The 16,708-nt window shown below is 38.4% G+C and overlaps 1 protein-coding gene across 1 annotated transcript in view; it reads right to left on the reverse strand.

Annotated features, from left to right (window-relative positions):
* The window catches only part of CDC123 (cell division cycle 123), a gene marked incomplete at its 5' end in the record, with an annotated part of 31,041 nt that overhangs the window by 13,874 nt on the left and 459 nt on the right, over window positions 1-16,708 (reverse strand). Inside the window, 6 exons of the mRNA XM_008946448.1 lie at window positions 457-532; window positions 2,413-2,461; window positions 9,872-9,978; window positions 10,689-10,784; window positions 14,148-14,180; window positions 14,978-15,032. Coding sequence (XP_008944696.1) covers window positions 457-532; window positions 2,413-2,461; window positions 9,872-9,978; window positions 10,689-10,784; window positions 14,148-14,180; window positions 14,978-15,032 — 416 coding nt within the window. The remainder of the gene's footprint in view (window positions 1-456; window positions 533-2,412; window positions 2,462-9,871; window positions 9,979-10,688; window positions 10,785-14,147; window positions 14,181-14,977; window positions 15,033-16,708) is intronic.

A 16,708-nucleotide genomic window follows, 5' to 3' on the forward strand; every position in this document is an offset into this window, starting at 1 on the left:
GTTACCTGACTCAGCTACATTGAATATAATAGAAGCTCAGACACCTCTACACCAGTGGACATGTTCTGACCTCCCCAACTTTCTGTGTACAACATCCACATGTGGTCTTGTTCTGCTAGTGCAATAACCAAATGCCTCTATATTCACTCTGCAAGCTGGCTACCATGCAATTTGTTCCTGAATATAAAAGAGTAGCTTACAGAAAAGCCTTCAGGTGAAGTTTCAGAGTTATCAATTAGAATTAAGAATACTCCCACTGTAGTATTAGGCAAGTTGTGTTGTCAGGTTTTCAAATACAGTGGAAAGAGAAATGTGGCATATTTTAAATCACAGGAAGAAGAAAACATTAATTCCAGAAATGAGGTCTGATAAAGGTCTTCAGATTTAGCTCAGATTTAAGGAACCAGAAAAATTATTCCTCAGAAGTTCACCAAATAACTTGAAGAAAGTCCTTACCTATTAGCTTGTTTTCCTTGACAAAGCATCTGAATTCTGCACCAGGGATGAGCTCACACCATTTGCGAAGAACAAGCTACAGGGGACAAACAAATGACAAAGCTTTCTTTCAGAAACTAACAGGTGACTTTTTGTCAATGGGTATACCTTCTAGAGCTACAGCTTTGTTGTAATAAGATGACCACTGGAGTTATTTCTGAAATAAGAAAACTAAACAATCTTAACCTGCAGTTCATATAATCACCTTAGCAAGTATTTCAAAGCAATTAAGCTTAATTTCATAGAATCATAAAGGTTGGAAGAGATCTCCAAGATCATCAAGTCCAAACATCATCCCAACACTACCATGACCACTCAACCTTGTCCTGAAGTACTACATCCACACAATTTTTAAAAAACCTGCAGGGATGGTGACTCCACCACCTCTCTGGACAGCCTGTTCCAGTGCCTTACCACTCTTTCAGGAAAGAAATTCTTCCTAATATCCAATCTAAACCTCCCTCAGTGCAACTTAAGCCCATTTCTTCTTGTCCTTTGGTGGAAAGGCACCTTTGAAGACCATCTAGTCCAAACTAGTTTAAAGTAGAAAGGTTCAGACTGGACATAAACTTTTTCCCTGTGAGGGCTGTCAAGCATTGGAACAGCTCCCTCATAGAGGCTGTGCAGCCTTCATCCACTGAGGTTTTCAGACCATATTTGATAAAATGCCAAGCAACCTGATTTGATCTCATCACTTACCTGGCTTTGAGCATGAGAACAGACTGTTGACCTCCTGAGGCCCCTTCCCATCTTAATTATCTTATGCATTTCCACTTTGTAAAAACACTTATAACTAAAATTATTTCTGAAACAACCTCAAAGTTACATTAATGATAAAGCATGGGAAAAAAAACCCTGCTGTACAACAACAAATCTGTCATGGAATTGGCAGAAAGTTGCTCCCTAGTCAAAAGAGCTGCTGAGCAGAATTAAATTTAACCACCCCAGCTCTATTCTGGTGTGCAGCCAGGCAGGATTCGGTGACGCCTTTGCAGGCGCAAACCAGTCAAAACGAGGACGCAGGACAGGAATAGCAACCAAACTATTATAGTCAAAAGGACAGACTGCCTGGTAATTAAAGCATATCTCTGGCACTTTCTCAAGTTTCTGCATTTCCTAAGCTGAACTATTCAGATGGATCCACTAATATGAAGGCCTCAATTACCACTACTGGATACTGGAAAGTCCCAACACCTATCAAGTGCACTAGAAAAAGCTCAGGAATTAAAGATGGCATTCCCAACGACAGGGTAAACATGGAACTCTGCTCCAACTCTTAGAGGCCCTGTATCTGTAAAGCACATTAGATAGTGGCTTTTTTAAAAAAAACAAACAAGCAAGCAAACCCCACCAGAGTTCATTCACTTTACTAAAGCCATTTAAGCCTACAGAATGATGACAACTGCTATATTTACATAAAAAATTATTATTAGAGAAATTACAAGATGCTATTATAGAAGCGATAGCACCACAGACTGTTTTAAAGCACTGTTAACATCTAGGTCTCTAGCTTAACATTTTAATCTGGTAATGAGGATATGAAAGAAGGTATGATGGACCAGTTCAGGATGTCCCCAGCCACTACACAGCTTCTCCCTTGGTAACCTCAGCTGTGATATTCACAAGCAGCACACTATCAAGAATATATGGCTTCCAGCTACTGAACTTCTACTTCCTGGCAAAACCTGACAGATGTGAGAGAAAATTGCAAGGAAGCTTCAAAAGTGTGAACTTTAGCTCATCTGATCTGTAATTACATGAACTCCTTATGACCTTTAGTGCTTAACCAGGCTTCCCCACACTGCCCAAGCAACAGTTAAATAAAACAAATTCTATGGGCACATACCCAAGCAAATATGGCACCCTGCTTGTGAGTGATTTGTTTAAATTAGCTAGAAATCATGCAAAGGGTCCTACCTCATAGTCCAAGGAAGGATCAGGGGAATCATCAGTACAGTGAATAAATCTGGAAAAGTAAGGCAGAGGCATCAAAATCTGCTTTTACATAAAAGATTTTAGTCATAGTGAGAAAAATAACCCCAAACTGTGAAGCTTAAAAACTACTGTAAAATCATCTCCAAGACACACAAACTAAGTAAATCCAATACAACAGTAACAAATCTTTCAATAATTGTCAGGGGGGAAAATAAATAAAAAAAAAAAAAAAAAAATCACCTCTTTTCATCAAGCATAATTTGGAAGCATTTGAATTTGGACAGGGACAGGGCTAAAACATGAGGGTGTGTTCACTGTTGAGTTTCTTCTGTTTGAATCAGTGCCGTTTCCTTCCTCTTTATTGTTGCACTGGCATAACTGAATTCTCATTGAACCAGATAAATTTGAGCAATTTAGCCTAGTTTCACTGCAGCATGTTTTCCCTGGTACTTTTAATGTTTAACTTCCTAAACCACACAACAGAGACACATCCTTATGCCTTACAGCAGTGCCTTTCCATGAATAAGGGATGCAAACCAGCGCCACGCAGCACTTCTGATGCCACAGCATCGTCTCTTTCTAAATGAAGCGCCTTAAGAAATACTCTTACAAATCTCTTGAGAGTGAGAATAAACAAAATTGTTTCCATAACTCCAAGCAGCTGTCAGGTTTCTGCCCCTTGTGAGTAGCTGGCTTTGCATGTCACCCTTCAGGAGCTGTCAAGAACAGAGGCAGTTTTTCCCAAGACAACTTCTATGTACCCTCTTGTCATTTTATAGCAAACCTTGCAATAAATCCTGTAACATTCAAAGGGAATTATCCAGAGAACATGCATTTTCCTTCCAAGTGTACTCCCTGACCTTACTGGGAACAATCTACTTTGGTACACAGAACTCTGTAAAGGGTCACTGCTGTGCAATAGTCTTAAATGGCAACATTTATGCTATCTCCCTTTGGCTCTGAACTTAATTAAGCAATCCAAAAGTTTAACATCTCTAATATAAGCACTGCACTTGTAAGACACGGCTGCCCAGCCTTCAGTTTGAAGCAAAGAGCTATTGTAAGAGTTCATTCAGCATGCTGCCAGCAGAAATAGATTTCACACGTTTTAGTTTAGACTTTAATCTCCACTACATGCAGTAAAGAAGGGTGACAGCAGGCATGCTTTCCAAAGGTACTGTAATCAAACAGATCATATTTATCTGTAAGCTTATGTAAACAGATAACATCCTTCAAATGCAGTTTATATTCCCTGCAGCTTAAGATCTGTCAAGGCAATAGAAACAAACTCATGAGAGTTCACAGTTTTGCTAGACTCAGAATTCCTCCCTTACTAGCATATATGCCTACCACGCTCAAGAAAACATCCCCCCCAATCAACCACAAACTATACATAAAAAGGCAGCTGAAGGCCAGCACGTGGAGTTTTACAGTCCTTGCACACTAGGACCTGTATTACCTCTCACAGACTTCCATATGAGAGACCAGGGTACCTGCAATCTGCGTCATTCCAGTAACATGTAGTCTTTTCCAGCAGTCAAAAAACAGCCTTATGAATGATCAAAATTATCCCCTGCTCAACCTTCAAATATTTTGGGCAAGTGCTATGTGAGAAAGATACTTCATACTTCCAAGTGAGAAAATTAAACCCTTGAGTACCATCCCAAGTGCTACAGACTGCTCAGGTAGTGCTGCCAAATCAAGCAAGCAGGCAAAATAGTAAATACAGATAAGAATAAATAAAATTACTGCAAGATGCAGTAACACTCTTTTTCTTGAGACTTAATGACACATGACTCAGTACAAATGAGGAAAAAATGGGAGAATACAGCAAAAGACAAAATAAATCCATTTTTTTTGTAGTCTCATTTTCCTTTTAAATAATATCATGATTTTTCTGTCAACAAAAGGTATTACAAGCACTCCTTTTTGGGGATAAATTTTGGGCAACCTGAGGTAGCTGCAATTTATATTTTTTACCAAATTATTGTAGTGATAATTGTTTCGACCCAGCCTGTTGGTTGTAAGGTGCAAGGCTAAGTGAAGTTTCTTTAACCCACATCCTACTCAGGTTTGGAGGTACCTGAAAGAACAATCAGAAAGACACTATAACCCCAAAGTTGAGAGACAGCCAGTCCCTCTTTTCCAAAGCCTTTGAAAATTGTAATTTTGAATACTATTAAGGGTGAAGGAACTAAACTTGTGCTGTGGTCAATAGCTTGTTTATAGCTTTAAACTGAAACACCAAGAACACAAGGATCAAGGCCTTTTTATACGTAGCAGCTGTATGTTAATCTCCAAATGCATGTACTTCACAACAGGACACGCTGCATGAAGCCATTACATGGCTCAGTTTTTAACACTGAAAAAAGCATTTTAAGAAGGTTTGTAAGACCTCCAATACCTATCCTGCTAAGAGTGTCATGAACTCATTTGCAAATCACTGAGATTTTTCTGTGGATAACAAACTACTATGAATATAATGAGAACTGTAAAAGTTATTCTGTACCTGACAGCTCCCCTGCTATCATCTCATATGATTTTAATTAAGGTTTTAAAACTTTAATTTAAAAAAAAAAAAATCAAGAAAAAACTTCTAACAGCCTTTCAGCTGCATCTTTAGTTCTTGAATACTGAATGTTGCTGGAACTTTAATGTTTAAAATAAAATAGGAAAATCACGCACCATTTGAAAGAGGACCTTGCACTACAGTGTAAATTGCTAGGAAAACCAGGAGGTGAGTAAAACCTCAAGACAAAAAGAAAGAGAATAACTAAAGTCCTCATTTTCCACATCCTCTCATGTGGAACTGTCTACCTCGGAACAGGTTTTACTAAAGTCAAAACAAACAGCTACTGTTCTTGCAAAAAGGTACCCGAGAGCCAAGTGAGTTTTTCATGAGCCAACACTGCCTCCTATGTTCTGTGAGGAGAACACAGGCTGGCTGATACTCCTCTACAGCTCAGAAAAACTTCAGTGTTCTTTATCATTTGTAATTCAATATTCAGAAACATTAGGTCTGGTATCAAAACTGCAGTCAGAATGCTACCTTAAAAGCAAAAAGGATTGAAACATCTGCTAGGTTTTAAAGTTAAATAATGTGCTTAGGAGCCTGATTTGCTCACTCAATAGCAAACTTTATCAGTTCTTATCAGAAACAAGCACTTAAATTTTAACCAAGCCCTCTTAAAAGCACCTAAATTTAAAAGAAAAAAAATGCATCTCCCCTCATGTTCCTTTGTATTTTGCACATTAACACATTTGGAAACTTTTACTTGGCACAGTGGGAGCTGTTTTGCCTGCTGTATTAATTTAGAAGATATTTCTTACATACTCAATGTGGTATGGATGTTCCCTTCACTGTTTCCTGGGCTTAGGCAGGGTTAAGTGGCTACTTTTACACTCTTCACTTTATCTGTCTAACCAGATTCTCAGAAAGTTCTTAAGAATGAACTTCTGGAAGCAACAGGTCCATAGCACGAGCTGGGCCAGTAAGATACTAAGAGTTAGTTTCCAGCACTTAAGTGCAAATCAGAAAATGGCCATTCTTGCATGTGACCCAGTGTCCCTCTAAAACATGTCAAAAGGCAATCCTCCAAAAGATGTGCTCTGCATAACGTTGCTTTTCAACAAAGTTGAACTTACAGAACTTTTTATTTCACTTCTACAGTTGTGATTATTAAACAACTGGAAAAACAAAAACAGTTTATCATATATTTTTATCATACACCCACAACACTAAGTTTTTGAAAGCCTCCATTAAAACCTGAAAAGTTAAGGGTCACACCACCCACGAGGTTTTTTTGTGAACTCAGCTAAGGAAAATTTAATGCTTGCTTTGAAGCAGAAACAACATTAACTACATTAACGAGTGCATTGCTCTGAAGTCCTTGTTAAATGTATACAAAATTAACAAGGAGGAAAGTTAACTCCTTATTCTGAACTTTTCAACCAAACAAAGCATCACCAGGAGCAAAGAATCCAAATATTTACAACAGCCAAAGCTTATCTAGTCATGCTCAGTGTACTTGCACTACGGCCGTATTTTTTAATGGTTTGTATTGGAGTATATTTGTATATTCAGCACAGCTGAAGATTTCTCAGAACCTGAGACAGGTGGGAACCACAGCTCCCTGACCTGACCAATGTATACATCGATACCAGATAAGCAGGTAGGAAATGGCAGAGGAAGGAAGAGGCAAACTGGTTTGCCTCAAGTCCCACATCCCTGGCAAAGCTGGATTAAGAAACGGATCTTCAAATTGCCATCATAAAGTCTCTTCCATATTACATCCCATGAAGTGGATTTTTTAGTTAATACAATTGAACAGAAAGCAAAACAAAACTAAAAGGGTATATAATGTTTCAGCTGTTATTTATGCAGGGTAAAAAAAAACTTTTAGACCATACTGAGTACTAATGAAAGAAGTAGAAGCATCATGCATTTACCCTCCTTCTGAACAGCCCTTCCAAGGCATTTGGATGTATTATGTAATCAATTTTCATTTGTTCAGCACTTCAGGTTCTTACACCAGCTATATTTTTAATTTCTGCTTGCTAAGCACTAGGGAACTGGCAGCTAATCAATAGTGTAATTAAGGAAGACCACTGTTCTGATTCAGCAATAATCATTTCACCATTTGGGTGGGGACATTTTGTACTTGGTAATTTAGAAAGAGCATGCACAGACTGGACAATAATAGGTGCAAGTACAACATATTCATAGAATTATAAGATACACAGAGGCCGAAGTGACTGTATTCACTACACACATTCCCCTAGTTGTAACTACAACTTCCACTCGAGTTCACAAAAACCACAAGGCTGCACTGCCCGTGTTCACTCTACCTCACCAAAACAACAAAACCTGTTCTGACAAACAAAGAAACATAATCCAAACTTATACCAACATTAGATTACACTTTATAGGAAGGAAAATAAATACAACACTTCTCAAATGAAACTTAACCTTTAGAGTAGGTGATGCTTCCACAACAGGTCATGTGGTCTATTTCCCACCCACTAGCTGAGCCGTGCTGCCTGGTGCTGTGTGCAGTCTTACCATGCTGGAAAAGGAGTCTAAATGGATTGGACTGTTGCAGTCTGAGGTGGGGTCTTTCTGCTAGAGCTTATTTTCCCACAGCAGGATCAGCAGAAGAGAGTGTGCCTGCTGCATGCTGCTCAGCCTCTACGTCCTTAGCCTGGTGTGAACTTAAAATGAAATTACTGATGGTTCAGGTTAACAGCCATGCTGTGACATCTCACAACATACAAGAGCTAGAAAGGATTAATTTCCTCCACCACTCAGTCAGCGCTGTCTGCAGAGGGCAAGGTGAAAGGCTGAGGCACTAACCTCACCTGGTAAGAAGCAGCACCAGACAGTAAATGCACTGATTTCAGTCTCAATGAAGGTGCTCACACCAGCTCATTCTGCCAAACAAATGGCATAAACCAAGGGCACAAACACACGCCAGGGCTGCCACATCTTCTAAATGAAGTGGTGCTTTCTGAACACTTCATTGTATCCCAAACTCCTCAGAAAGTGCTTAACCAAGCAGGAAATCTCCAAGGAGCTCAAGGCACTTTGTGCCGAACCTCTGTAAATGAGCATAGTAGAATACAAAACCCATATTATTGGATATTCACTAAAGAATGATACAAAGTGTACAGTTCTTTTCACATCCACAAGACTCAGTCCTAAAAGCAGTTACAGCAAGGGACACATTAAATTTTAGTGCTCAACCCTCTGAGCAAACTGTCCTCAAGACACCTGGCCAAGTCAGCTAGCCTGCCATTAGGGGAAACCAGGAAAAAAGAAGCTCCCTGTAAAGCATCAAAGTCTTCTGAAATCACTATTCACTCATCTCTGAAATGTAAACTATGTATTTCTCATCTCTCCCACTCCTTTCATTTTCTATGATCCCAGAATCATGAGTTCTCAATGTTCATAATTGTTTCCCCAGTCCAACACACTCTTCAAACCATCTTCCCACTGCAACTTATTCTCCCCTCAGCCTCTTCTCTGTATCTCATAATGTTGTAGGTTAAACAATGTCAAACCTAGCAACAGAATTGGACTGACAGCATTGCTGGCACTCCATAAATGCAGAGATAAGGATGAGGAAGCTGCTACCTATAATTCTGTTCATGTACCAACAAACCTGGGGAAAAGAGTGTTATTAGAGTTGCAGGAATGAAAAAAGAAAGCAGTTGTGCAGCACTAATACAACTGGTTTCACACTTTAAACAAGACAATTCTTATTGGGTCATAAGCTACTTAACACAGGACTATAATGCTTGGTAACCCTCCAGAAAGCATCTAGAACAAGTGCCCTGCAGTATTTAGCAGACTCAGTCAAATGCAGTAATATAAATAAGCATTAATAATTACTGGAAAACAATCTCTTAGTTATCAAGCCATGGACTGCCTTTTTTCTTTGAAATTCTGCTTTTCTGAAAAAAAAACAAAGAAACAAACTAATAATAGTAACAAGAACACTTAATTCCAATAATTTCATTGTCTTTCAGAAAAAGGCCTTATATTAGAAATTAGTGACAAGAATCAGATTCAGGTACTACTATGCAATTAAGTACTTTCTTCATGTCAGCAGGTAAAATAAACCCCAACCACATTCTATCTGTAATTTATCTGTAACTATTTTCCCTAGGAGCTCCTGGAGTGCATTTGTTCAAGTGCTACAAGAACTTGGCTTCAGAAGGAGCTCTAGGAATACATTAGCAGAAGTCTGAGGCATCTTCTAGGCAGCCAGCCAAATTTCAACAGCTTTAAAACTTGAAAGGGACATGGTAAAGTCACACTGTATTACCATGAGAAGTGGCAACAATAAGGTAGGTAGCAACAAGTAACACCAAGAGGGGTGGGAAAGCAAAAAAAAAAGAAAAATAAATATTAAAACATCACTTGCTTTGGAAAGCACCTCATTAAAAATTGTCTCAGTTTGCATGTACTGCTTTTATATAACATCTTCCTGTTTTGCTTTTCACTCATTTGCACATTAAAATCCAAAGTATTAATGTAAGAATAAGAAGGAGGCTGCTCTTTTGTGGACTGAAGCTAGGTGAACAATTCAGGTTTACTAGAAAGGACTGATTCATGGTAAGTAACAATGAAGATAATTTGCCTTGCAATTTTTCTGCACCAAAGTGGACCTGGCATTTACTTTTGTAAGGTGGAGGGAGACAAAGAAGAAGGAGGGAAGGTGTGGGAGGAGCTTCAAAGAACAACTAAATTACTACTGTACCTGAAACTTATATCACTGTGGCTGAACAACTTTTAAACACGAATGCCTATCTTTGTATTGGGTGTTTGTTACTGCATAGTGAAGAAAAGATCTTTCAAAAGAACTGAAGACTTGCCCTCAGAGGGTTAGAGGGTTTTTGATGAGACATAAACAAGGCTGTCAGCTAGAAGTCTACTTACGGCTGGGTGAGGTCCCGGGTAATGAAGTCTGAACTCTTGAAGAGGAGGAAGATGTCACTGAGAGCTTTACATTTCAGAGAGCTGTTCATTGCTATCCAGTAGGCATCCTAAACAGAACAGATTATCCAAAAACCTTCCTTTACTAGCAGGATGGAATGCATGCTGCAGATCTAGCTAAATATTATCCAACACTGGAGATACAAACAGAAAATTATCTTTGTATTTTGAGGAGCACTTCATTAGCTGTTACAAGAGACAAAAGTTACTGCTTTTCTTATCAATAATCTGTTGAAAGCAGAGCAAATCCATTTCAAAAAACTAACTTTTTGCTTTACTGCTTCCAGGCACTTTCTTGACTGTTTGACTGAACCCAGGTTTCCCTTGAGAATATGATACAGAAACATTTGGGTGCACCCATTCTTAAGGTATAGTTAGAGTACTTAAAAATCACTCCATGGAAAGTTTATTGCTTTTTTAAAAACCTGCGGCGTTTTTAAACTTTACCCCAGGCAAAGTTTTCAACTAGAATCCTAAATGAGAAGAGTCTGACCATCATACTGTTGTGTGATAAGGACACAGGGGTTTATGCAAGAAAGACAGTGCTGCCTTGCATCAGCTTCACCAAACTGCCCTGTCCAGCTCTAATCCAGCCCAACAATGGGCTGTCACACTTCACTGATACCTCATCTATCACTTCCTCCTGCACCAGAACCACTGGCTTCTTCTACGTTCTTCTATATTCATTAATATAAAGCAAAGTTTTAAAAAATTCCTTATGGTAACATTTGTTACAAGTTCTGCAAGTCAGCATCCTTACCCTTGGAGCACTCCAGTTAAGTTTAGGAAAAACACTGCCTCCCAAGGAACTTATTGCTTCTTGAACTTTAGCTGTGAACTCAGGAAATTCTGGTGCCTGAACAAAGAACAACAACAATATTAATTCCAGTACATTTAGTAGTAAAGTGGAGCCATCTTCTAAATACCATTACAAATACATACTGGAGAAGGAATAAACATGTCCAAAATCAGGAACCAAGAATCTCACAACTCTGATGTTTTTTCAATCAGGGGAAATTCAAAGTATGTTTCCAGTTCTCACTCTCATTACTAGCCAGACTCCATGAACTCCAGGGGAAACCCCAAAACTTCAGAACTTTTATCATAAAAGCTGCAGCAGCTGGCAAAGGTGCAAGTCCAATAAACAGGCCCTAAGTACATGTTTTATATCTGATGGTACATTATTGTATACAAATAAAAACCAAGAAAAATTTAAAAGAAACAAAACTTTCAAAAACAGATTATCTAGAATTAAGCATCTCTTAAAAAAATATCTATGATACAAACATTATAGCATTCTGTCAAGGTATTAAAAAAATAGGAAGAAATCTCCATTTTGTAATGGTTCTCTAGTTGCATTTAGGAGCACAGTAAGAAAGCAAAAGTATACAAATCCATTCATAGGCTATTTGAGTGACAGCTCCTCATTTAAGTTTTACTCTTACAAAATGTTGTTAGTATCACTTTAACTAATCAGCTCTTAAATTAGGTCCTAAAGTAACTCCTTAACATATTGCATCAAAAAGAGGACACACTGCGAAGATTTGGGTTGGACTAGAAAACCACATCTTATAAAGAACACTGTCAATATTGTAAACATAAAATAGAGGGGGGAAAAAAAAAAAATCTCCTTGGTAAGCTATGAACCCTACTCCAGGCTTCAATGGAAAATACAGGTTGCTGACCTTTAAAATCATATGGAAGGATTTCTGGCATCTGTCAAAAGGTTTTTCATGTAATAGGGTTTAAAGCAAAAACTATATAAGAGAAGTATTTCTGCCTGAGTATTTTTAAACTCAACTCAAAGGTAACTTCTAGGCTAAAGCTAATTAACATCTCTGAAACAACAAAGCCCTCACAGCCACACAAGTGGCCATAAAAGCTCATGCATTGTGGCATCTCCTTTAGACCCCTCCCAAATGTAAACAATTTAAAAACAAAACAACACAACCACCTCTCAGTGACCTCAACTGAACTGGAAACATTCTGAACCTTTCCACACTACATTAGCCAGTGTCCATGGGAAACTACACATGAAAAACTGAAAAAGCACTTTTCTTATTTTACTTTATTTTTAGAGCTTCAGTAAATTCTAGAAACTGTTCCCGCCAGAAATAAAACTCTTCATCCCCTGCATTCTGATCCAACCTCCCCTTGTTCTGGCAGAAGTCAGGAGTCATACTATATATGTAATACTGGCACATATCAAGCCTCCTTGGGGAAATGTTACTATGTCATTTGATTAATGAAAGTAAAGAAATATACACAAGAGGACAGCTCTAAGGCTGCATAAACAAACTAGATTCTAACATTTCCTAAATTCTCAATGCCTGACTTTGCAACCACCAATATTAATGAACTTTTTTTTTTAACCACAGGATTTTCTATAATCCTGTATGCTAATTCCTCTTCAGAATACAGAAGAAGCAAGGGAAACAAGTTCTACCTGACGACTCACATAATCACAACCACAGCCTGACTTACTGCTCCCTGGGCTGAGAAAGCAACAGAGAATTCTGACCAGGGATTTACTGCTGGTAAGATACAAGTGCCCTGGGCTGACAGGGAATGCAGAACAGCAGTTCCCAGCCTGCCCTTCTACTCTATTCTATGTGTAGTAGGAACTACACATTCCTGTTCCCCAGTGTCTCTCTGTTTGGCTTCCACATCACTACTTGATCCATTCTCATCTCTTGCAGTAACTCCAGATGCAGCTGCCCACCCCTGTTCATCTGCACAGGCTGTTTCTTCACCCTCTTCATCACTGTCAAGGGGATAACAGGCAATCCTTAAAGCACACAAGACTATTTCCAGTCACTCACTGGCCTCAGAGCAGTCCCCAGTTTTCAGGTAGAGAAAACACATTTGCCATGGATGGAAAACATATTTGCTTCAGAGCAATCACCTACCAAATTTATGAGATGGTAAAAAGCACATTGAGAAATTCTACTTTTAAAGACTCCTTTGACCAAATGCAGATGTATTTTTGTAGAAACTACCAACAGGCACAAACCATGGTATTAACCATTTTCAAAGTTCCAGGTTTGGCAGAAGAAAAAGCCCTGCCAGTCTCTGCACAAGGAGACTGAAATACTCCTCTTCTTCCCCCAGGCCTGCTTTTACTGCAGAGCATGATGTTCCATGGTAAGGAATATCCCTTAAGGCAACTTGGGTCATCTGTCCTGGCTCTGTCCCCTCCCCTCTTACCTAGTCACTGGAAAGGGGCATGGCATGGGGCAGACCATGCAACCACTTGGCCTGTGCCCCACTGATGGGTATCACGCCTCTTGAGCACCTATTTCCTTGCTGTGTTGTACACTACAATGACACCCAATTCTAAAATCTTGTGTTACTTCTGTAGCAATATTACCATGAGCTTTGCAAAAGATGTGATGGGTACCAAAATCCTTGTTGCATCTACTTTATCAAAGCTTAGATATTTGAACTGAAGCTATTGGTGTGTGTTAATTTGGCATGTATCAGTTTTAAAACCTAGGCTATAAATTCTGTGCCAGCATATACTCAACCCAGAGCAGGACTGTGTTTATATTGCACCTAATCCAAGGTGAACAAGTCAATACTGTGTTGAACATGAGGGAGGTAAGAGGACTGCAGTAATAGTACCAGTGGCAGACAAGTGACACAAGTCTATTAACTCTGACAACGACAGGGCAACAGCAAACTTCAAAAAAGATGTAAAAAAACAATCGAGGGAGCCTGGTTTGTATCCATCATGATCCTGATTCTAAGCTGGGCACATTGAAAGAAGAGAATAAAGACAGCAAAAAAAAAAAGACAGAAGGCAATGTACTTAGGAGGAAATAATGGCACAGGTGTAAGAGAAGAGCTGTGAAAATGAGCTGCAGGGGCTTTGTTTCTTCTGCAGCCAGTCTGATTAACTAATTGGGAGATATTCAAAGTGGTGAAAATGAAAGACAGCTATATTTAGAGCCATACTTCAGTTCATTTCCTATAGTCTAACAAGTGTGTGATTGTTGGGGATGAAGAAAAGCATTTTAATTTTAGTTAAATAAAATAAAGCCAGCAAGCCTTTATTTTAAAAGAAAGCTGCAGATGATCTACACTGCCACCCACCTAGAATGGCCTGAAAAATGTTAAATACAGCAACAGGCATCTCTAACTGGCAACAAATTTATATCACAAGGTTGCAGAAAGGATAGCAATTACAGACCCACATTAGGCTTTTACTGGCCCTTACCTTAAGTGTTGTAGTATTCTCATCATCTGACCACTGTTAAGAACAAATCAAAGGTTACTGGTTTCCCCAGACATCCTTTTTAATTTATAAGAATATCACAATTCATATGGCTTCCTACAACATGTAGATCAAATCATTGCCCTGGAGCTCCTGTAGCATAACATCACCATCCTCCAACTATTATTGGTGTAAATTAAGACAGGACACATATTGCATATTCAGCACAAGCACTGTTCTGAAGTATGGATAAAAGAAGACATTTATATATTTTAATTATTATTTTTATCACAAACTTGGACATCTCAGAAGTCAAAGAGTCTTTTGACTAGGATTTTCTAAAGCTTTTCTCCAGCACCTACATTCTAGACCCATGATCCATTAGTTTCACTTATATTTCTTTATCTCCTCCTTGTATCTTTTGTCACCTTGCACTTAGAACATTTTTCAGTGTTTTGTCTCTAGAATACCCTTCTGAGCTATTACGGCCTCAGAAACTTTCACTGTTTCTTACAACATCTCCTCCAAATGTACTCTTCCTAATTTTTCTGAGCATGAAACAGCATCAAGTTCAATTCCAACATCATTCATTCCCTACTCATTATTACAAATGCAATTATCAAAAAATAAAAAAAAAGTCTTTTATGAAAGAGCATAGAAATATTTTAAACCTTCTCTGATGTCACAGTATAAATAATGATGGGTTTAAGTTTTTTCAAGGCAACTACCACATCATTATTTTAAGTATTCTCTTCATCTATAAATTACACAAAAAAGTGACTCATTCATATTTTTCTGAAGAGACTTGACATTAAGTTGCATTTTATACTGACCTGTATTTCCTCTCCATCATCACTCCCCTCCTGAGCATGACTTGGTGGATCTTCTCTAAAGAAAACAAATTAGCAGGAAAAAAAATTAAGCACTGCAATTTGACTTGACCATGTAATTACACTGCCACAGCATCTACCAGCTGTTGTCTTAAAATATTTTGTAAGAAGATTAAGCCTCAAAATCCCCAGCAGAGAAAAATCAGAATGGACCAGTAGAGAAAAGTGAAGACTGGACACCCTGGCATGAGACTTGGGCCCTACCCAAAATACTTTGGTTCTTCCAAATTAGCAGATGATTTTCTGCTCTGAAAATACCATAATTGAAGCTTTTCAACCCCCTATTGATTATTCTTTTTCAACTTTTCTGTACTTCAACAGAAGCACAAATTAAACTAATTTTTTTTTCATAAGACAAATTCCATTTAAATTATGCTTTGCCTCCATACTCCTTTCCCAAGAAAAAAATTTATAAACCTTGAGTTTCAGATGTTGACCTGAGAACTTCTGGTTCTGAAAAGGAAACATCCTCATGCTCCACACCCAGAAAAGAAGATTCTATGGCATGTGGATATATAGTCGTTAGCTGCTTCCTGAGAAGTTCCTTTTTCTACACAGGTGAGATCTGCAGCTGCAAACACATCCCAGGGAGAAAGCACTTGACTGAAAATATTCTCTTTAAGTTCTAGGTGTTTTTTTAAGTTTGTTAGCCAATATAACTGAGTGTGAAGATCTTAAAGAAGCAAATCATCTTCTTGAAGAAGACTTACTCACAGTAAGTCAGTGTATTAAGTAGGGCAAAGTCAAATGTACATCCCTGCCACAAAAATCAACTGTTCAACAAGCTAAGTCTCTGCAGACCTTTAATGCACTTCCATAGGGATTAAACTATAAATTCAGTTTCTGAGATCTAGTGGTCAGATACCAGTTCACTGAAGATTAAAAGCAATCTTGACCTCAACTGCAAGATCACATTCACTTCTAGCTAAGAAAGTTCAACTTGGAGAAAAACTGCTTTCTAAAAGGGATTTTAAATTGGAAACGTCTTAAAGAAACTAATTTAATAATACAACTGCTGCCCATTATTCCATTGAAGGCAAGAGAAATGGTTTGTGTAACAGCTGTAAAGTCAAATCCTCAGTTTCAGCTTTTCTGAAGGCTTATTAAAAAACAAACGGCTGCTGCTAAATAAGCTGCACAATTCTGCACAAGCAGGTGACAAAGTTACTTTCTTAAACAATTTTGGATAAGAATTTTAATTTTCTGGTTACCTTTTTTAAAAAAAAAAAAAAAAAAAGAAAAAAAGGTGTTTTGGCAGCTTCAGTTTATATAAATTGAATCCTGAGAAATCAGCCACAGTTCCCTTACGCTCACAGCCTAACTGGCTGCTCTGTGAGAGGCAAACTGCCAGGTAGCAAATGATGGAGCATGGACAGATTTCCAGGTCTGATAACAAGATGTATGCACACAATTAACATCTTACAAGGAAGCCACACAGTGAGATTATAAGCAGAAAAAGAACAAGGCCTGGATTTCTACCACCTGTTTCTCATACCTAGCCAGTTCATTCTCCTCCATCCAAAGCCTGGCACGGGTATGCAGGACATTCAGCCTCATCATATGCATTGGTGAGATGCATGCACATGATTGTATAAACTCAGTCATTACAGATATTTTATATATAGCTTATCTAATTGAGATTTAAATTCAGGTAGTGTAACTTCACTCCTGGAT

The sequence above is a fragment of the Merops nubicus genome, unplaced genomic scaffold (genome assembly GCF_000691845.1).
Source record: "Merops nubicus isolate BGI_N331 unplaced genomic scaffold, ASM69184v1 scaffold11388, whole genome shotgun sequence".
NCBI classification, from domain to species: Eukaryota; Metazoa; Chordata; class Aves; order Coraciiformes; family Meropidae; genus Merops; species Merops nubicus.